General features: G+C 37.7%; 1 protein-coding gene across 4 annotated transcripts in view; it reads left to right on the forward strand.

The window, feature by feature from the left end:
- The window catches only part of SEC24A (SEC24 homolog A, COPII coat complex component), a 104,321-nt gene that overhangs the window by 41,950 nt on the left and 39,717 nt on the right, over nucleotides 1-22,654 (forward strand). For 2 of the 4 annotated variants that reach the window (XM_082378904.1, XM_082378907.1), the window contains 4 exons: nucleotides 482-2,393; nucleotides 15,315-15,797; nucleotides 20,093-20,263; nucleotides 22,178-22,255. In XM_082378904.1, the coding sequence (XP_082235030.1) occupies nucleotides 2,297-2,393; nucleotides 15,315-15,797; nucleotides 20,093-20,263; nucleotides 22,178-22,255 (829 nt within the window). In that variant the 5' untranslated portion in view covers nucleotides 482-2,296. Of the gene's footprint in view, nucleotides 1-481; nucleotides 2,394-15,314; nucleotides 15,798-20,092; nucleotides 20,264-22,177; nucleotides 22,256-22,654 lie in introns of those variants that run through there. The other 2 variants (XM_082378905.1, XM_082378906.1) reach the window with 2 other exon arrangements.

Below are 22,654 nucleotides of genomic sequence, written 5' to 3' on the forward strand. Positions count from 1 at the left end.
CCAAAGAAATATCGATACCCTTAACTGGTAATAGCACTAATAATTTTTCCATAAAATTTATGTGGCCAACTTAAAGAAGCCAGAGAAGGATTTGGTAATGTGTGGATAATATTTAATAGGAAAAGCACTTAAATGTTTAAATATGTTGTCTCACCTCAGTTATTTACACTTACCTTCCAACTATTCCTAAGGGTGTGCAGATGACAAATTATGCGTTTTTCCTCAATATTTTAAAGCTGACTACATTGAAAATGTAAAAAACACTTGAAAGACTGAACCATTAATTTTGTTTCTTGTTTTTGTTTTTGGAGTGGGGGTGATAATAGCAACAGGGATACTTAGGGGTGGAACACATTTTAGAAGAAGCACTGTTTACTTATTAGCAAATTATTTATGTTTATTTAACCTGATTTAACCAGAGGTTATTTACTTTTTAAAATGGCTAATTCTTCTTCATCAGTATTTTTTTTTCTCAATACAGATATTGCTTAAACAGAACAAAGTCCAGAGAAACCTTGATTTAACCAAATCAAATTCCTGTGCCAAGGTCAACAAACCAAGATCATTTAAAAGTTGAATTAAAAAAAAAAAGACGAATTCAACTGAAGCAAGTTTGAGACCAGGCCTAAGGATCTGCTCTTTTGAAGAGCGACGCTGACTTTCTGTCTGACCTCAGGGAGGTTCAGTTTCTGAGGTCTATTTTCTCTTTAAACCATTAAGAGGCTTGTGTTTGTGTATCTTTTCAAGTGTTCTTGGGATATGTGATTTGGGATTTGGTTATAGGGGCTCTAAGCTGAAAACAGTTTGACCAAAAGTATCATCTTCATCCTAAAGAAGTCTTGTATATTGTACAAAGGAATTTAATTTTTCAATTTCATACACAGCAAACACATTTTTACACATCTGAGGCAAATGATAAAAAAAGGATAAAAGTTAACATTTACTTATTTGAATTCTTACTCTTTTTCAGGCATCACACAACAGTTTAGTTCTTACTCTTTTTGTATGTAATATAACATTTCATAATAGGCATTTGATATTAAACGAATTAAGTAAGATGTATTTCACCCTTCACCGGTTTTGAAACTGTTGGCATGACATTTTAATGAACAGTACAAATCTGCAGTCTAAAGAAGGGCTTTATCATCAGCTCAGAACAGGAAAACCTAAGTATAATGAAGGTGGCTAAGATGACTACTGAGATCATTAATTATGTTGTCTAATCACTCCAGTTTCTACCTCCTTTTGGCCTCAAAAGTAAAAAAAAAAATCTACTTGCAAGGAAAAAAAAAAGTCTCCTTGACTAGAAAGGAAGTTTGAATGTTGTACCTTACTGCAAACTCTTAGAAGAGGAAATAAAACTGCCATTTAAATATGTTGTTAATGAACTTTGGCGTGACTATGCTATATGAATCAGCGAGTTTCAAAATTAAAATTACTTCTGAATCCTCCGGTCAAAAAGCAAAGGCCTCCTCTTCGATTTGATTACTCTGAACACATGTACATAATTAACTCCTTTTTAAAAAATCTCTTACAATTTACACCTGGAATATGATGATGAAATGTGAAATGAAATACTGCGACGAACATTAATCGGCTCAGCTACTCGGCATAGTCTCAGCAGAGGACGATGACGTCTGTCCTCTCAGGTAATCTTCACAAAAACTCGAGGAGAGGAACTGTCATTCCCACCCCACGAAAGCTTCCACTGAAACCCTGACTGCACTCAGATCCCGGCCGTGCCGGCTAGATGACGTTCATCACGGCGGGGATTTCCGTATCGGTGACACACGCCACTTCCGGCCGACGGTGAAAGTGACGTGGCAGGAGAGGCCGAGCTCCGTCCTTCGGGCCGGGACACCCGGAGCTGTCAGGTGGCTTCAGGGCAGCCCTGCGGTGAGAGAAGAACTCACCGATACCGGCGGCAGCTGCGAGGCCGGAGCCGGAAGTGCCACGTGTCCCGATTGCGCCTGCGCGGCCGAGGGCTGACAGGCAGTTCCGGCCAGGGCCTCCCTCCGTCTCTCTCCGCTTGGTTGCTGCCTACCAGCCCGGCGTTTTCGGCCCCACCGGCCCGACTTCCAAGCTTTAGCCCCCAGACCAGGCAGTCACCGCCGGCGGGCTAGGGAGAATGCGGCGCCATGCCTAGGGCTTCCTGCGCCGCCCTCTCTCTATCCCGCCTTCAGTCCTAAGCCGTTAGCCCCCCTCCCTCCGCTTCCAGCAGTCGTCTTTCAACTTTCGGCTTGGCGCTGCCGCAGACGCCAACCAGCCCCTTCCAACCCCGATAAACATCGTCGTCATGTCCCAGCCCGGGATACCGGCCTCTGGCGGCGCCCCCATCGGCCTCCAGGCCCAGAACGGGGCCGCCCGGGCCTCGGGGTCTCCCTACACCAACGGTAAGTGCCGCCCGGGGGTGGGAGGTGGGGACGGCGGGGGCGCTGGGGACGGCAAAGTTTGGGCCCCGGCTCGAGCTGACCTTTGGTTGCTGCCGCCGTCTGAGGGGAGGGTGACTTCCCTGCCCGGGTCAGGAACGGCTGGAGGTGGGAGGCTGAGCCACGGACACCGCGGCTCGTCTTTGTTTTTCATATTTATTTATTTATTCTTTCGTTCAGCACACAGTCGCTGAGCACTTGCTGTATGTAACGCCCTGGGTATACATGGGTGAAGAATACAGATTCGGTCCGTACTTCAAAACTGGCATACAAGGCTCATAGTGTCTGTTTATGTGCCTTTCCCCTCCTCGCCCCTATCACCCATGTCTTCTAGAGAGCAGGGTTTGGGGTCTGATTCATTTCGGTCCCGTCGGGCCTGCAGTGACTTGAGGGTCGTACTCAGTGTGAATTTGCGGAGACGAATGGATGATTGTGCCTTGGCGAGACCTCCTTAGGGCCTGCTTCATCTCTCCCTGAACCTTCCCCGAATTGTACTTAGGCCCCCTCGTTCAGTTTTTCAGCTTTAGAAGGGGAGGATCTCCTGTTTGATTTCCAGAGGTCTTTACATCACTTGGAAGGAGGTTGGACACAAGTCTCTGGACCTCTGACCAGAGTGTACATGTGGCACTATAATTTGTCATTTGGTGTGAGGGTGTCTTCTAATTTTATACCCCTTCTAGGATTCTTTAAATTGTCGTTATGTTGTGATTTGCTAAGTTTATTATAATCGTTATAATAAAGACAGATTTTCTGCCAACAGTTTGCAAAGTTACCAATTTACTTATAAATCTTTGGTTCTTGGAAACAAAACTGGTAGGATAATAGTAAATGTAATGCTTAAGTTGCCCATTGGAATCTACGATTGCTGTGAAGTTCGAGAAAATAATCAATGACTAAAATAGCTAATTTACATTGTTTTTAGAGACTACTGTTTTCTTTACAAAGAAGGCTCTAAAAGACTTTTAAACATGTCTATGAGTAGGCAGGTATGTAGGCAGAAGCAAGAATAAGTGGGGGTAAGCACTGAAATGGTGTTAAGTTGAATCAATTGTTCTTTTTCAAATTTATGGTAACATTATGTAAACTACATTTTATTTTAGGCTCTTTAGTTACATTTTCACCGAGGATGAAATTATTTTAAGACATTTCACTTTAAGGTCAAAACTCTTAAGCAAGATGTCATATGACTGTGGCTTTTTCTTATAATCTATAAATTGCAGTTTTACATGCTTTAAATGGCAAATCCTGTAAATATGCATGTAAACTTATATGTAAGTATATTTTTGATAATTTTGAAATGTTAAAGCAATTTAGCCACTGTATGTACTGTATTGGAGATGTTGTCACTATGTTGATTTGATCCAGTCCAGCAGACATTTGTTGCACACTTAAGTTCTGTCCTTGGGAATGTAAAAGAGAGTAAGAAAAGAGTCCCTGTACACAGGTTGCTCAGAGCCAATTCTGGAGTCAGATAGGGAAGGAAATCATAGGATTGCAAATATGTACCCCTGACTTTTTTTTTTGAAAAGATTTATTATTTATTTAATTTATTTTTGGCTGTGTTGGATCTTTGTTGAGGCACGTGGGATCTTTCTTTGCTGTGTGCGGGCTCTTCGTTGCAGTGCTCGGGCTTCTCTCTAGTTGTGGCATGCAGATTTTCTCTTCTCTAGTTGTGGCACGCAGGCTCCACGGCGTGTGGGCTCTAGTTGTGGCGTGTGGGTTCCAGAGCGCGTGGGCTCTGTAGTTCGCGGCACACGGGCTCTAGTTGAGGCGCGTGAGCACAGTAGTTGTGGCACGCAGGCTTTGTTGCCCCGCGACATGTGGGATCTTAGTTCCCTGACTAGGGATCGAACCTGAGTCCCCTGCATTGTAAGGTGGATTCTTTACCACTGGACCACCAGGGAAGTCCCTAGCCCCCACTTTTTAAAAAATAAGTTTCAAGTGTATAGCATTATAATTTGACATCTGTATACACTACAAAGTGATCACCACCACAAGTCTAGTTACCATCCATCACCATACACAGTTGACCCTTTCACCCATTTCATCCATCTCCCCAACCCCCTTCCCCTCTGGTAACCACTAATCTGATCTCTATATTGATGAGTTTTTGTTTTATTTTGTCTGTTCACTTGCTTTGTTTTTTTAGATTCCAAATATGAGTGAAATTTTATGGTATTTGTCTTTGTCTGCTTATTTCACTTAGCATAGTACCTTCAAGTTCCATCCACGTTCTTGTAAATGGCAGGATTTCATTCTTTTTATGGATGAGTAATATTCCATTGTGTGTGTGTATATTTATCACATCTTCTTTATCCATTCATCCATTGATGGACACTTAGGTTGTTTCCATATCTCGGCTGTTGTAAATAATGCTTCAGGGAACACAGGGGTACATATATCTGTCCGAATTAGTGTTTTTGTGTTCTTCAGATAAATGCCTGGAAGTGGAATAGCTGGGTCATATGGTATATACCCTTGTTAAGATATAATTTTAACATTCTTTTTATAAGCCCCATTTCTAAAGTTTTTTGAAAAAGTATTCTCAGTAAAATGGCTAATGTCCTGTATTGGGTTCCTTTATTGTTCATCCCACTAATAATAAAGAGAGTAGGGATGTGGTGGAGAATTGGAGGGGAGGATATTTCTCTAGAAGGTGAAAAAAAAGTTCAGTGCTGGAATCTAATTTTTTTGGTTAATTCTTTCTAGGCACTTATTGCTGCTTAAATATTCTATTGAATTCTCTTACGCTTCAGGTTTGATGTAGCTTGCTTAAATTACATATTACAGTTTAGTTGGATCTTTTGTTTTGTTTTGTTTTTAGATTATAATCTGAAAGGTGACTGAGGAGTCACCTTTTTCATTTTTCTGTAACTTGCTTTCATATTGTATAGTGTCATTGTATTACAGAATGCCTCACATCTGGACATTTCTTTATGTGGTTGATTATTATATTGCACTACAATCCAAAGGTTGTCTAGACAGGTTTTTCTAAGTCTCTGTGTAGATTTGTGTACACTTATTTCCTTTGCAGAAATTGATGGTGAAATTGAAAGACTACTTAAACTGGCAGATCTTCATCTGATTACCATGTAATAAGGGCTAAAGGCAAATCGTGACTCCCACTTTTTAAAAAAATTAATTTATTTGCACAGGGTCTTAGTTGTGGCAGGCTAGCTCCTTAGTTGCAGCTCAAGGGCTCCTTAGTTGTGACATGCAAACTCCTAGTTGCGGCATGCACATGGAGTCTAGCTCCCTGGCCAGGGATTGAAGCTGGGCCCCCTACATTAGGAGCACAGAGTCTTAACCACAGCGCCACCAGGGAAGTCCCATGCCTCCAACTTCTAATTAGCTTCCTTATTGACTATTTGAGTCAATTTGCTAAGGCAGTTAGAAACTATAGTTTTATTAATAGTATTTTTTTGTAATATTATGTAATATTCAACTTTTCCCCTTATAGATTGAGTGAGGAGGATATTCTACACCCTCTCTCCCACCCAGATTACCCTGTTATAAAATAATACTAGTTTTCCCTCTAGACTGTAAGTCCTATGAGGACAAGAATATCTGTTTTTGCACATCATCCTCTCTCCAGTAGACTCACACGGTTTCTAGCACATTTAAGGAATTACCAGTTTTATCGAATGAATATCCTAGAATTGGGTATTTTGCAGTTTAGTTCACTAAACACGCATTAACTTGTTCATGATAAGATTTGAGCTCATTTTCAACTTCTTTTTTTTTCTGGTGAAATTTTCTGTGGATTTTTGTACAATAGTATCAGCTAAAACACAGTAGAATATGGGGGGCTTGGTCATCAGTTTAAATGCTAGACTTGTGCTCATATCTCTATTTTAGGCATGACAGAAATGTAAATCTCTTTTAGTTTCACTATGAGGAAATCCATATTTATGATGTATTTTTAATATAGGAAGTCTTTAGTCATGATCAGAGCATGTTGAGAATAACATGTGGTCTATAACACTGATTGTTGTGGCTGAGTTCCCCTTAATGTTTTCAGTGGGCACAGTAACTTTGGACTCTCATAAGACTCTTTGCATACCTCTAATAGAACTTACTGCATTGAGCTTCTGGTTAGTCTCTGCTGTTAGACTGGGAACTCCTGAAAGACATAAAATTGTAACAATAAGCACTAACATTTACTGTTTACTTACTGTATGCCCAGTCACTGTGCTAGGTTGCATTATATGCGTCATTTCACTTAATCCTCACAACAGCCCTATGATAAGAGAACTGTTAGGTTTACTGACCAGGAAACTGAGATGAGTGGTCAAGCAACTGGTTCAAGGTCACACAGCTAATACGTTGTGGAACCTAGATTTAAACTAGGCAGTCTTATTTAACCACTGTTATTCAATTTACCTGGTAGTTATGCCTGAATCAAGGATCAGAACCTTCTCTTTGGTTTCTTTATGTAGGTGGATACATATAATTAGAGTAAACATTTGCTGATATTTTTTGAAATTGCCACCTAGCTTAGTTTCCTTTGGATTGTAATTAATATATGACCTGACCCTCACTTTTGTTAGTATTGAGTCCATTTCTTTGCTGTTTCAGTATCACATTTCATAAATGTCTTGTAGACCCTGAAATTGCCCATACCCCCACTTTGATTCTTAGCATTTGCTCTTCCCCTTTGATTGCTTTCTTAAAGCCGGTACGTATGTCTAGTGACTGACCCACAAGCTGTTTTCATGCAGTAGCATCCATTTGTTGCACTTATAGTTGCAATTGGTCAACTCTTTAAGTGATCAGAGTGTATTTTGATGTGCGGGATCTTTTTCCTCTTACCTTACTATTAAATTTATGTGAAAAGGTAGTTTATTCATTGTGTTCTTGTGACTGTTCAGTAGGCTTTCTTGAAGAAACTTGTAAAGTTAACCTTTATTTTGTATTCATTGAGATAGTGTATCAGAAGTATCTTTTAATTTTTACATTCTAGATTTCATGAATAATAATATGTCAATCATTTTTATATGTCATTGGTTTCTAAAGTTCACAAAGTTCATTTTGAAGTATGTGAGAATCACCAGTACATGAAAATTTTATTAATGTAGATTCTGGGATTCCATTGAGTCCTATAGAATAGAAATTTACAAAGGTAGAACCTAGTATCTGTTTTTGAAGCTGCTGGTTGGGTGATTGAGAAGCAATCACCTGCATCTATTTTAATCTCTCATTTGTTTCTTTTCTACTGTTTCTAATTTGGCTTCTACTTCTATACATCCACCAAAACTGCCCTTAATAAGGCCACAAATGACTTCTTGGTTATTAGGTACGAAAAATATTTTTCATTCCTTTTTTTTTTTTAATTCTTTTTTTTTTTAATTTTTATTTATTTATTTATTTATTTATGGCTGTGTTGGGTCTTAGTTTCTGTGCGAGGGCTTTCTCTAGTTGTAGCAAGTGGGGGCCACTCTTCATCGCGGTGCGCGGGCCTCTCACTATCGCGGCCTCTCTTGTTGGGGAGCACAGGCTCCAGACGCGCAGGCTCAGTAATTGTGGCTCACGGGCTCAGTTGCTCTGCGACATGTGGGATCTTCCCAGACCAGGACTCGAACCCGTGCCCCCTGCATTGGCAGGCAGATTCTCAACCACTGCGCCACCGGGAAGCCCTCATTCCTATCTTTTAATTGCTCTCTTTTACCTAAAATGTTGGTGTTCCTCAGAGCTTTCTGACCTGGTTCCCTTCTTTTTCTTCTTTTCTTAAAAAAAACAAAAAACAAAAAAGCAATAAACACAGTAAACATTTATTATTTCACATAGTTTCTGTGGCTGGCTCTTTTCTTACTCTGTACATACTCCCTGCATGATATTATTAATTCTCATGATAGCAAATATTGCACATATGCCAGTGAGTTCCAAAGTTATATCATAAGCTGAAACCCATCTAGATAGATGTCTTTCTATTGGACATTTCCACTTGAATCTCTTGGTGACACCTAAAGTATGTTGAAAATAATTCTTCATTCCCTCTTTCCTTTGCTATTCCCTGCCTTCCCCAGTTCTTTTCTCCTCCTTCTGTCCCAGTGAATGGCACTGCCATCTACTGACTTGCGCAGGTCAGAATCCTGGGAATCATCCTTGGTTCCTTCCCCACTTCAATTCCACATTAATTGTATATTCAGTCCCCATATTCAATTCCACATCAAATTCCATTGGTTCAATTTCCTCTATCAGTTTTTTTTTTTTTTTGGCCACACTGCGTGGCTTGTGGGATCTTAGTTATATATACTATATACCATCTTAATAGGGGAAGGGGAGAGAGAGAAGGGTACTTATGGGAAAACAATTTTTGGGAAAGATAAATTGGTCCTTAGTAGAATAGATGGGAGACTTGATCATTTTGTGACAGTGTATGTTTAGGTGTAGTGTGGAGACTTCTCATCTCAGGTAATGAGGCAGTCTTCTCTGGTTGCTCCTGGGGAGGAGATTTATGACAACTTAATTCTTTTGAGTTCTTTTGGGAAGCTCTGCTTTTGGGCAGGTAAGTGATTCCCGAAACTCATGCCCTGTACTCAAAATAATTTTTATGCCATGGTGGTATATTCTGGACCCCTTTAATGTCTCTGATCTATTATTTTGATGGGCTACATAATTTATTAATGACTTCAAAATAATATTAAAATCCATTTAGTAAAAACTTCATTACGTATTTACTACTGCATTTCTAATGAACTATTGCAAGTTGATACATATAAAAATAAAAATTTCACATTATAAGTCACTCAAAATGGATCTATGATAATGACTACTACAAAGCAGGTTCTTTTGTATTTGTCTTTCTACTGTGTGGTCTTATGACTGCATATTCTTTTCATTTTCTTCATTGATATACTGTAAGACTTTTGCTTATTTTGTTCATTTTGATGATATTTGGCTTTCACTTGGGTGCACTTGGCTTGAAGGCCTCTAGCATGATTGGCCTGTGATAAAACAACAAATAAAATACGAGAGTGGGCCATGAAATCTTGCGGCAATACTAGGCTGTGAGATGTTGGTTTTTATCCAGATGACCCAGAATATGCTTATAAGTTAACTTTTTACAAATGTTTTCATTGATTCAAACACCTCTGTATTCCCACTGCTGCTGTTTAGTCAATTATTTCTTACCTGGATTACTGCTATAGACTCCAATCTCTTCCAATCTCTGATCTCTCCTCCAATCCCCAAGAGGTTCTTTTATGTCCTAACCTCCTGCCTCACTTCAGACATTTGACTCAGTCACTTGACTCTGCGGTGCCATACTGATTTTTCAGACTGCCCTTTCATGACCACAGGCGATTGCACATGTTGTTCCTTTTTCTTGCACATGTTGTTCCTTTTTCTGGGAACACCCTTGACAGTCCTTTTCCTGGGGCTAACTCCTATTATCTCTTAAGATTTCACTCTGTTTTGTCCCTGCCTGGTTATATGTCTTCCTGTTTGGACTATAGCTACTTGAGGGCAGGGATGGAGTGGACCTTACTCACCTTGTGTCCTCAGTAGATATTTAGTAAAGTCTGTCTTTTCAATTAGTCAATGAATGGAGTGTTCCTAACCATTTGTAGTAAAATGAATGATTAGCCTAAATATAGTGTTGACAATAAAATTAATTAATAGTCTAAGATCTAAGAAAGAAATGAAAATTTTATTCCAACCAACCTGAGGATTATAACCCGGAAGACTGTGTTTTAGAGAGCTCTGAGGAATATTCCATCTGTTAGAGGTCAAAGTACAGTTATATACCTTTTTGAGACAAAGGAATATACATCAAATCACGTATTGACAGTTTACGTAATCCAGATCTGCATGTACAAAGCTAGTAGTAGAGTGTTCTTGGCAGAGTAAAAAGTGAAGAACCCTACAATAGAAGCATTTTTAAGCTTGTTGAAGGAACGTTAAGAAGGTGGATGTGGCTGGAGCTGAGCAGAGAGGAAGAGTAGGAAGTTCTTTGAATAGCTTGCTAGTAACGGCCTTTGACCATTAAAACAGAGTATTTGGGGCTTCCCTGGTGGCACAGTGGTTGAGAATCTGCCTGCTAATGCAGGGGACACGGGTTTGAGCCCTGGTCTGGGAAGATCCCACATGCCGCGGAGCAACTAGGCCCGCGAGCCACAACTACTGAGCCTGCGCGTCTGGAGCCTGTGCTTCGCAACAAGAGAGGCCACGATAGTGAGAGGCCCGTGCATCGCGTTGAAGAGTGGCCCCCACTTGCTGCAACTAGAGAAAGCCCTCACAGAAACGAAGCCCCAACACAGCCAAAAATAAATAAATAAATAAATAAAAAACAAACAAAAACAGAGTAATTGATGTCAGTTCACATAGTGGCCTTACCATAAGCAGTTACTAAACTCAAAGAATTGGTGTTCCATTATATGGACAGGGCTTTGAGTCTCTAGTGGAAATTATTCATTAAGCCATTTTGGATTGTATGATAAACTGTTATAAGGTAGAATTGTAAAGGTATGTGTTTATTTGGAACTGCAAGTCTGCTCCAAGTCGGCTTAAATACAGCCTGCATAGACATCTTTCCAAAGTTAGAGATATCAGATAAAAAGACCCCTTGGCCTATACAGATGAACAGATATTATTTACTAACAACAAAGTCAAATTAGGATGGAAACAGCCTAATAAGAGAAGAACCATGCATAATTAATACAACAAAGATAGAACTAATGAATCTGTGGTTCAAGACATTGGCTTATTGTCTGAGTTGACATAGTCTATGTTAAACCTAATCTTAAAGAAAAATTGAACTTTATATTAAAATTTGTTTAAAGAACAAGTAAAAAACAAATAGAATTAGAAGACGACAGGATACTTACTTCCAGATCAGAAAGAACGTATTATCCTGGCACTGTTCCATTAAAATGAAATGAATGTTCAATATTTTAAAAAAAGAAAGTCGGAAATGAGACCAGAAAGGAGGCCAGGGACATAGAGGATATTATAAGCTAAGATAAAGACTTTGAAAGTTTTGAGTAGGAAGTTGATATGATCCATGTTTTAAAAGGTAATAGGATGTGTAGGAAATAAATCATAGAGGGATAAAGGAGGATGCAAATGTATCAGTTGGTCACGGCTTTCAGACTTTGACTATAATCTACAATAAATATTTTAGTGACCCAGTATATATATTCATATATGTATGTATTTGTAATGAAACCTTACAATACTTGCCTTATTACATGTAATGTCCTGCAATATTTTCCATTCTTAACTATGTTCTTTTTCATTACTGAAAAGATAGTTTGTAACTCATTGATATTTTCCTTTTTTTTTTTAATTAATTAATTTTGTTTTTTGGCTGCATTGGGTCTTTGTTGCTGCATGCAGGGTTTCTCTAGTTGCGGTTAGCAGGGGCTACTTTTCATTGCGGTGTGCCTGCTTCTCAATGCAGTGGCTTCTCTTGTTACGGAGCACGGGCTCTAGGCGCGTGGGCTTCAGTAGTTGCGGCCCATGGGCTCAGTAGTTGTGGCTCACGGGCTCTAGAGCACAGGCTCAGTAGTTGTGGCGCACGGGCTTAGTTGCTCCGCGGCATGTGGGATCTTCCTGGACCAGGGCTCGAACCCGTGTCCCCTGCATTGGCAGGCGGATTCTTAAACACTGCTCCACCAGGGAAGCCCCTAAATTTAATTTAAATAAAGTATAAGACATCTTTACGAAAAAAGCATGAAATATAATTGGAAGATATAAAACAAGTTTTGAATAAATGGAGAGATACATACCATGTTTATGATAGAAAGGAAGTTGTTTTTGTTTTTGTTTTTGTTTCTTTCCTGCTGTGCTGCATGGCTTGTGGGATCTTAGTTCCCTGACCAGGGATTGAACCCTGGCCCTCGGCAGTGAAAGTGCAGAGTCCTAACCACTGGACCGCCAGGGAATTCCTGAAAGATTTTCTATCATAAAATGTCAAACAATCCAAAATGAGTATATAAATCAAATGTAATTCCTATTGACATTTTACTTTTTTTGTGTGGGAGACTGCATAGTCTTATATTTTTGTGTATGTCTGAAAATTTTCATAATAAAAAGGTTTATAAGAAAGGTATCATACTTACCTCTCTATAACTTCCTTTTTTTCTCTTGGTATTCTTTTTGTAATTTATTTCAGTTGGTAGATGTACATCTGGTTTATTCATTTTATTGATAATTAGCCCATTGTGTGACTAATCTACAAGTTATTTATTCAATCTCCTGCTGATGGATATTTAATTTGTTTCCAATTTTTCATTATTATAAACATTGCTGCAACTAACACATATGGATCTATTTCTTTTGTCCTGGAAGGATACCTGTTTTTTTTTGGTTTTTTTTTTTTGCAGAGCAATGCGTATAGACTCTCTCTCCCCAGCTACATATTACTTATGTGTGTATGCTTTTGTAGGCCTCCCAATCCTACCTCTCTTTCTATATGCATATGCTTATGTATGTTTGTATAAGTATTGTGTAATTTATGAAATGATTCAAATTAGGCTGATGATATTTGTACATTGGTTGCATGGATTGAGGGGGTATGATTGGAAGATATGTATTTTCTTTTTATACCTTTTGAATGTAAACAGTCCAAAGAAATTAGGTTTGTGTGCATGCCATCTTTTAAAAAATATTCATCTTATTTCTTTTCATTGTTTAGTTTTATGGGCAAAAATGACAGCATATTCCTGAGAAGTGATTCTAGAGATTAATTTTTTAATAACAGCTTTAAAATGTACAGGTCAATGATTTTTAGTGTATTCACTGAAAATTGGAACCATCACTACAATCAGTTTTAAAATATCTTTATCACCCCAAAAAAAGAAACCCCATACCCATTAGCAGTTACTACCCATTCCCTCCTTCCAGCTGTTGTAACCACAAATCTACCTCTGTGTTTGTGGGTTTTCCTGTTCTGGACATTTTATATAAATGATTTATACAGTGTATGATCTTTTGTGACTAATGCCTTTTAGTTAGTATAAAGTTGGGACTTCCCTGGTGGTCCAGTGGTTAAGAATCCGTCTTGCAATGCAGGGGATGCCGGTTAGATCCCTGGTTGGGAAACTAAGATCCCACATGCCGCGAGGCAGCTAAGCCTGCAAGCCACAACTACTGAGCCCACACACCACAGCTAGAGAGCCCGTGTGCTGCAACTACAGAGCCCACACATTCTGGAGCCCGTGTGCCACAACTAGAGAGAAGCCCATGCACTGCAATGAAGAGCCCACATGCCGCAACGAAGGATCCCACGAGCAACAACTAAGACCTGATGCAATAAATAAACAAATAAACATAAAATGTTAAAAAAAAACCCAAAACATTAATAATCTCAATAGTCTTTAAAAAAAAATAAAGTTTTCAAGGTTCGTCTGTATTATAGCATGTCATCAGTACTTCATTCCTGTTTATGACCAAATAATATTCTATTGTATGGTTATGCCTCTTTTGTTTATCTGTTCATTAGTTGATGGACATTTGGGTTGTTTCTCCTTTTTGGATACTACAAATAATGATGTTATGAACATTTGTGTACAAGGTTTTATGCAGACGAGGAGTGGAATTGCTGGATTGTATAACTATGTTTAACATTTGAAGAACTGCCAAACTATTTTCCAACGTAGTTGCACCGTTTTACATTTCCACTAGCAATGTATGAGCATTCCAATTTCTCCACATCCTTGTCAACATTTGTTACTTTCCAGCTTTTTATTTTTAACCATCCTAGTTGGTGTGAGTGGTATATCACTGTGGGTTTTTTTTCTTTTTTTTTTCTTGGCTGCATTGGGTCTTTGTTGCTGCGCGCGGGCTTTCTCTAGTTGTGGTGAGTGGGAGCTACTCTTCGTTGTGGTGTGCAGGCTTCTCGTTGCAATGGCTTCTCTTGTTGTGGAGCACGGGCTCTAGGTATGTGGGCTTCAGTAGTTGCAGCACGTGGGCTTCAGTAGTTGTGGTTCCTGGGCTCTAGAGCACAGGCTCAGTAGTTGTGGTGCACATGCTTAGTTGCTCTGTGGCATGTTGGATCTTCCTGGACCAGGGATCGAACCTGTGTGCCCTGCATTGGCAGGCGGATTCTTAACCACTGCGCCACCAGGGAAGTCCCTCATTGTGGTTTTGATTTGCAGTTCTCTAAATGACTAATAATGTTGAACATTTTTGCATGTGCTTACTGGCCATTTGTTTACCTCTTTGGAAATATATTTGAATGCTATTTAAAGCCTTTGCTCTTTTTTTTTTTAACATCTTTATTGGCGTATAATTGCTACACAATGGTGTGTTAGTTTCTGCTTTATAACAAAGTGAATCAGCTCTACATATACATATATCCCCGTATCTCCTCCCTCTTGCGTCTCCCTCCCACCCTCCCTATCCCACCCCTCTAGGTGGTCACAAAGCACCGAGCTGATCTCCCTGTGTTATGTGGCTGCTTCCCACTAGCTATCTGTTTTACAACTGGTAGTGTATATATGTCCATGCCACTCTCTCACTTCGTCCCAGCTTACCCTTCCCCCTCTTGTGTCCTCAAGTCCATTCTCTACGTCTGCGTCTTTATTCCTGTCCTGCCCCTAGATTCATCAGAACCTTTTTTTTTTTTAGATTCCATATATATGTGTTAGCATACGGTATTTGTTTTTCTCTTTCTGGCTTACTTCATTCACTCTGTATGACAGACTGTAGGTCCATCCACCTCACTACAAATAACTCAATTTCGTTTCTTTTTATGGCTGAGTAATATTCCATTGTATATATGTGCCACATCTTTATCCATTCATCTGTTCTGTGGTCATTTTTAATTAGGTTATTTGTCTTTTCATTGTTGAGTTGTAAGAGCACCATATGTTTTACTGTATTTTTTAAAGTATTGCTTTATTTGTTTGTAAAACTAATTTTTCCTCCTCTTATTGGAAGGTCCTGTCCAAAATGCACTGATGTCTTCACAAGTGTCAGTGAGCCAAGGATATAATTCTCAGCTTCCAGGATCCTACCCTCATCTAATACCAGCAAAGACTTTGAATCCAGTCCCTGGACAGTCTAACTCTGGTGGTTCCCAGACTGTTTCTCCACTAAGTAATTATCAGGGACCTGGACAGACTGTTTATAGACCATCTGTGGCTTCTAATCCAGTGACACCTTCACTTCGTAGTGGTCCTGTTCCCCAAATGCCACTACCTACTTCTCAGAACCCAGCTGCTACACCAATGCCTTCTGGTAGCTTTCTTCCTGGAGCCAACATACCACCACCTTTGAATTGGCAATATAACTATTCGTCACAGACAAACCATTGTCCTCGTGCGTCATCCCAACCGACCATGTCTGGGAATACAAATTTGACAAGTCCTCAATATGTTTCTTCTGGAGATACTTCACTTCAAAACAACTTCATAAAATCAGGTAGAGTTCCTATAGGACTGCTTAAAATGTAGAGATGGGAAAATTTTGCTTGTTTAAATGTTTTTAAATTATTATTTCAACCTTAAAATCATATGGAAGGCTATTGATATTTTTGATCATTGTTAATCTTTAAATAGATTACTTCTGTAATCTTTGGGTCAACTTAAAATCATGATTGTTTCTGCTTTGCTTCTTTCCTTTGAAGGTATCCTCTGAATTTCTTTGAGTCACCTATGATATTTCAGGGTTTCAGGTATGCATGCAGAACCACTTACTTAAGTACTGGCCATTACTTTTATTAATGGGTTTCCATCTTGTATTCTAGGGAAGCTTAATCCCTGTGGTCTCTCTTTGGACTTGATCTAAGGCTTGGCTTGTCTAATTGTTATGGCATAGACAATTTTTGGCTCCAGAAACCAGAGAATCCTGGAAGGGCAGGTGAAAACAGACAGTACTTTTGGAGTGAGGAGTATTATTGAGCACATCCGTGGTCAGAAAGCAGTGCACAGAGATTTATCTCTGGTTTTTTTTTAGGAGTTTTATAACTTTAGTTCCTACATTTAGGTGTTTGATCAATTTTGAGTTAATTTTTGTGTATGGTGTTAGTAGGTAGGGATTCAGCTTCATTCTTGTGCATGTGGATATTACAGTTGTCCCAGGACTATTTGATGGAAAGACTATTCTTCCTCCCATTGAATAATCTTGACACCCTTGTTGAAAATCAGTTGATCATAAATGTAGGGTTTATTTCTGTACTCTGAATTCTATTCCATTGATCTATATGTCTATTTTTATACTAGTACTAAACATCTTGATTAGTGTAGCTTTGTAGTAAGGTTTGAATTTGGAAAGATTGACTCCTCCACCTTTTTGGGTTTTTTTTCAAGATTGTTTTGCGTGTCCTAGGTCCCTTGCATTTCCATAAGAATTTTAGGATTAGCTTGTCAATTTTTGCAATAAAAAGACAACTGTGATTTTGATAGGGATTGTGCTGAATCTACATCAATTTGGGAAGAAAGCTATATACTCTTGGACTGACTTTGATCATTTTATTTTTTAACCTCAGTGCTTGGTCATATATGGTTCAAAAGTAGGTTCATTTAACCGTTTCACTATTCCCTTTTTTTATATTAAAATTTGTCTTAAACACTTATCAACATTAATAGTGTTACTTTGAAAAGCATTTCGGATTCTGTATTGGAATCTGCAGGTTGATTCTGCTCAGCAGACATCCTCAAGGAAATGAACTAGTAAAAGTTTCCAAGTGAAACAGTAATATCAGTCATTACCTTTTTATATTCATTTGTATTTCTGCATCTAGATACTACATGCACTTCATTAGTTTTGTAGTTTGTTAACTGCTGAAACTATTTTTCTTAGCCTCTTGACTAGCCACTGGCCCTGGTGAATGCATTTTGGACTTATAAAGATTAAGGCTGCTTCTAGAAACTTAGTTTCTTTGGAGAGATCTTCTTATCCATAATTGTTAGACCGAAAATCCTTCTGATTACTTTTATTCTTATTCATTTGACACCATGAGTGAGCATCAATCACTTGAAGTTAATGAACATTCACTTCTTTATTAAGGTAACATTTATTATATAGAATTTTAGGTCACATTTTAGGTAACATTTTTAGGTAACATTTATATAGGTATCATTTATTGAATGTTTGTTATTTTCCAGCACTTTACCAAACTTTAATGTGTGTTATCTTATTTAATCTTTACAGCAGTACGTTTTTATTTATTATTTATTTATTATTTTTATTTTTGGCTGTGTTGGGTCTTCGTTTCTGTGTGAGGGCTTTCTCCAGTTGCGGCGAGTGGGGGCCACTCTTCATCGCGGTGCGCGGGCCTCTCACTATCGTGGCCTCTCTTGTTGCAGAGCACAGGCTCCAGACGCGCAGGCTCAGTAGTTGTGGCTCACAGGCCCAGTTGCTCCGCGGCATGTGGGATCTTCCCAGACCAGGGCTCGAACCCATGTCCCCTGCATTGGCAGGCAGATTCTCAACCACTGCGCCACCAGGGAAGCCCTACAGCAGTACGTTTTATAGATAAGAAATGTGAGGCTTGAATAATTTTCCCAAAGCCACAAGAAAATAGGTTGGGAAAAGGTACTACTTAAAAGTAGGTGTAGCCTCTCATTAAAAAGCACGTGATCAATAATCTGAAATATTTTTTTGTCTGTAACAGAAGCCCTCAGGTAGAGCACCTTGATTACAGCACAGATGTGGTGAAAGAGACATAAGGAAGTGCCAAAACTTATGAAGGTTTCTATATAAAAGAAGGGGAAAGAAAGATACATAAACTAATAAAATGAACCTAAAAGAAATGTATGACTGCCCTTCTCTTTTCTTAATTAGAACTCTAAAAAAATTCACCAGTTTTTACCTCTGTTTTTTCATCATTGTTAGTAGGTGCCTGATTGTCTGATCTCAGAACTGTATCTAGGGATTTCCTTGGTGGTCCAGTGGTTGGGACTTCGCCTTCCAAAGCAGGGGGTGCCAGTTCTATCCCTGGTCAGGGAGCTAAGATCCCACATTCCTTGCGACCAAAAAACCAAAAAAACCCATAAAACAGAAGCAATATTGTAACAGATTCAATAAGGACTTTAAAAATGGTCCACATCAAAAAAATCTTTAAAACTCCCCCCCACCCCCGTATCTAAGTTATGCAAATTTCTAATTTGCATATTAAAATTCTCTGACTTTTTTTTCTAATGGGACGCCTTTTAGCATGTAATTAGTTTTAGGGATCTCAGAAGGCAGATTCTGAAACTCTATTAGTGTTCTAAATAAGAGTCATTCAACTTGAAAAAAATAATGTCTATTTTATGAAATGTAGCCTATTCTGGATTCAACAATATTCCTCTTAAAGCTGTGAAAAATCTCTATCAGCTCACTTGTATTCTGTTAAACATTAGGTTGTTACATATTTGTGGCCAGATGTATCAAACATTCTTATTCATGCTGAGTTGCAAATGTACCTTGCCCTTTTGTTCCTTTGACTTGTCTCTATTGCCATAGATATGTATGGGTGCTTCTTTGATAAGGGAGTTACATGGCAGTAATCTTTGTCTTCACTTTTGACAACAGGGCACTGATTAGTCTTGTTGGGAGATCATTTTTCAATTTGGCCCTGGAGAATTGAACAGTATTGAAGAAACATTGAAATTTTTCATATTTGGGTCTTTATTCCTTTGATTTTACAAAATACAGGTTTTTTACAAAATACAGGTAGAATATATTATATGTAAAATTTATTACCTATTTCACTTACAAATTCAGAGGATTAAAAGTCTTGTAATGAAAAATTAAATCACATGTATTTTATCAGTAGTATTATCAGTAGTATTTTATCTACTTTGTAGACTTTGTTCCTCCTCTTTGGCAAATGAGACGGTGGAAGCAGTATTATTGGTTTGAATGAACAGGTGGTTGTGGGTTTTGGAACTTTCCATGTCACACAGAAGAATTTCCCCAAGAGTAACTGACAATGTTTTTACAGTAGTCAGAACTTACTGTCCTAATAGAAAATTGGTGAAATTGAGGCAGTGAGATACTGGTAGATACAAGGACAAATACCATGTCATTTCTTAGTTTAGTTTGATGGGTACTTTTAAACCTCTTGGATATCAGTGTTTCATAAGGTTTATACGTAAACTTTGGATCATTTCCTGATTTTTAAGCCTAGGGAGTGTTCTTAATATAGTATTTAAGCAATTATTGAAAGTAAACTACTTTTAATTATTATTAGGTAAACACTGAACAGTGTACACATTTATTATCTATTTTAACAGGCTATACCCCCCAAAAAATGAAACAAAATGAAATAAAACTTGGAGAATTTAGGATAACCACAGTAGTGTGTAGTTTTAGAAAGCTAACTCTAAACCTAATTGATGATAGTGAATGGACTATATTGATAGGTATTCATAAAGTTTTATTAATGTTAATTTCTACTGGAATATTTGATGTGGCCTGTTGAAACTGTGACCAGTTAATGAAAAATTAATCAATAAACAGGGCATTGTATCTACTCTATAAGTGATTTGATGCTGACTTTATACTGCTTTAATAATTGACAGGTAAAACTTATGGTAGGAGAGACTTGGAAATGTGTAAAGTATGCATATAAATTAGAAAGTCATTCATCTGGGAAGTTAACTTATTTCTAGTAATTTTTGGTTTGTAGTTGAAATATAGATTTGGAAGTTACTTAGATTCGGTAAAAGGCCGTTTTGGCTTTTTTCTTAAGTTCTTAAGTGACATGTGAAAAACCACTGTTTCCATAGGATCTGCACCCCCCTTAGTGAATCCACCTCTGCCTACCACTTTTCAACCAGGAGCTCCTCTTGGGCCCCCTCCAACTGGAGGACCACCTCCAGTGAGGGCCCTTACGCCTCAGAAATCAACTCATAGAGCTGTGCCCCAGCCCACCTTTAATTCAGCTAGCAACCAAGAAGGTAAGCAAGACAAAAACCAAGTCACGTCCTAAAGTTTTGACTCAGGGTGGAAAGATGAATATTATCTGAATTCCGTGCATTCAAGTCATATTCTAACAGAAAATCTAGTTTTTTTGGTTAGGGATGCTCCTCAGGAATTTAGAGTTTAAAAAAGTTTCTCGGTATTCCACTGCCCTATTCTGGGCTGTGGAATAGCTTTTGGGATCACTGTTGACTTTTTTTGTTGCTGTGCAGATTTTAAAAATCATAGCTATAAAGTTACATGTCTATTGGGAGAGGGAGGCAAGAGAGGAACTTTTGCTTTTCTGGACATGATGTTAGAACTATCCTTTTAATACATTGGCCCTTTTTTATGGAAGCAGTATTTTGCTTGCCACCCTTACTGTAAATGTAACAAATATTTATGAGCCTAAATAAAAAGTCAAATATACAAACATTTTGATGTTTTATAGTTTTAAAGCATTGTCTTCAGAGGTAACTTTAACATATAAGTTTATTAATTTAAACAAAATATTTTATAAAGTAAGAAATTTGATTTTAGCCGTAATATAACCATTGCAACAAGATTGGAAATAGGAAAACAGAAGAGGAGGGGAAAAAACCACTGCTCATATCCTACTACTCAATATAATCAATATTATCATTTTTGTATTTTCTTCTACCATTTCCTTTTTTTAGTATTGTTAGTAGGGAAAAAACTGACCTGTGTATAATTTGAAAAGAATGGTGTTAACAATGAGTAACAAAATGATAAAGCCATGTCCCACTGGTTGCCACGTGATAATTTTGAATATCAAGCTACAATAAGTATTTAAACTTTTAACCAACTAAAAATATGCTCAATGTTTTTGTTTGTTTCTACAAAACAGTTTTACTAAGGTTTTCTGTATCAACTCATGGCTAAAGACCTGGTGGTCTTGAGAATTGGAAAGGAGTTACTAACTTTATTGAAACTATTAAACTTATCTATTTGGTGTTAAAACTGTTAAAAGTTAGCACCTTTATACTTAGGTGCTAGAGGTTGATGCTATTCATTGATTTTAGTTTCTTCTGTACCCAAATTAGAGCTAATAAATAGCAGAGGTACCTAATGATAAATTTTTATTATTCATTTTAGTGGTTGTTTGCCAGACCAAAGCAATTGTTCTAATTAATATATATCACCTTAAAGTTAACTCTAGATTCTACTCTGTTCCATATTTTTATTTTTTTAATTTATTTTCTTGTATTCTATTTTTTTTGAATTTTATTTTATTTATTTTTTTATACAGCAGGTTCTTATTAGTCATCCATTTTATACACATCAGTGTATACATGTCAGTCCCAATCTCCCAGTTCATCCCACCACCCCCACCCCACCCCACCCCCACCACTTTCCCCCCTTGGTGTCCATACGTTTGTTCTCTACATCTGTGTCTCAATTTCTGCCCTGCAAACCGGTTCATCTGTACCATTTTTCTAGGTTCCACATATATGCGTTAATATACGATATTTGTTTTTCTTTCTGACTTACTTACATATTTTTTAAAAAAGGTTTTTATCCTCATAAATTTATTTCATCCTTAAATAGTATTGATTTTGGTGACTTATTTTAGTGCGTACTGCTCCCTAGAAGTTTTTAATGCTGCTCTCACAACTGGTAAAATCTTTCAGACAGTATATAATTTTATAAACTACACAAAGTACCATTCTTTTTGGAAGCTTATAAAGTTATTTGAAACTTTTGTATATTTTGTATATTTAAAATCTTACATTGTTTGAAAATTTTATTTCAACATTTCACATTTCCTGGGCTGTGGTTTTAAACTATTTGTCATTTGGAAAGTTATCATAAATTTTAGACATTAGCTCAAATCTTGCAAAAATTATAATAATGGTTCTAATTTAAATATTGTTAATAAACTTCCTCCTTAGGTATTATACCAAATACCAATAATGGATCTATGGTGGTTCACAATAGTTATGATGAAATTGAAGGCGGTGGCTTCTTGGGTGAGATGCTATGAAAGTTTTTTTGTTTTTTTTGATATGTGTTCCTTGTAGGAAACAAAGAAGAAAACTTCATAATTATGTCACACAATGATACCTACTGTTAGCATTTTTTATCTCCATGCGTTTAGATTTTTTGTTAGGTTTTTTTCCCCTTTAGGATTGGGATTATGGGCTTTATTATTATTATGTTATGACCGAAGAGTATTTTTGTCAGTTAAATCTATTTAAATTTACTTATCCAGTTGAACATTTAGTATGTTTTAATTAAAGTTGTTTTGACTTAAATTTTAGTCTGAATACAAAGTTTAGTACATGATATGAGATATGAGAGTAAATTAATTATACTAAACTTATTTTTGTGTGTTTACAGCTATAGTCCACTTTAGCTAGATTTTAATC

The sequence above is a fragment of the Balaenoptera borealis genome, assembly GCF_965194805.1.
Source record: "Balaenoptera borealis genome assembly, chromosome: 2".
Classification (NCBI taxonomy): domain Eukaryota; kingdom Metazoa; phylum Chordata; class Mammalia; order Artiodactyla; family Balaenopteridae; genus Balaenoptera; species Balaenoptera borealis.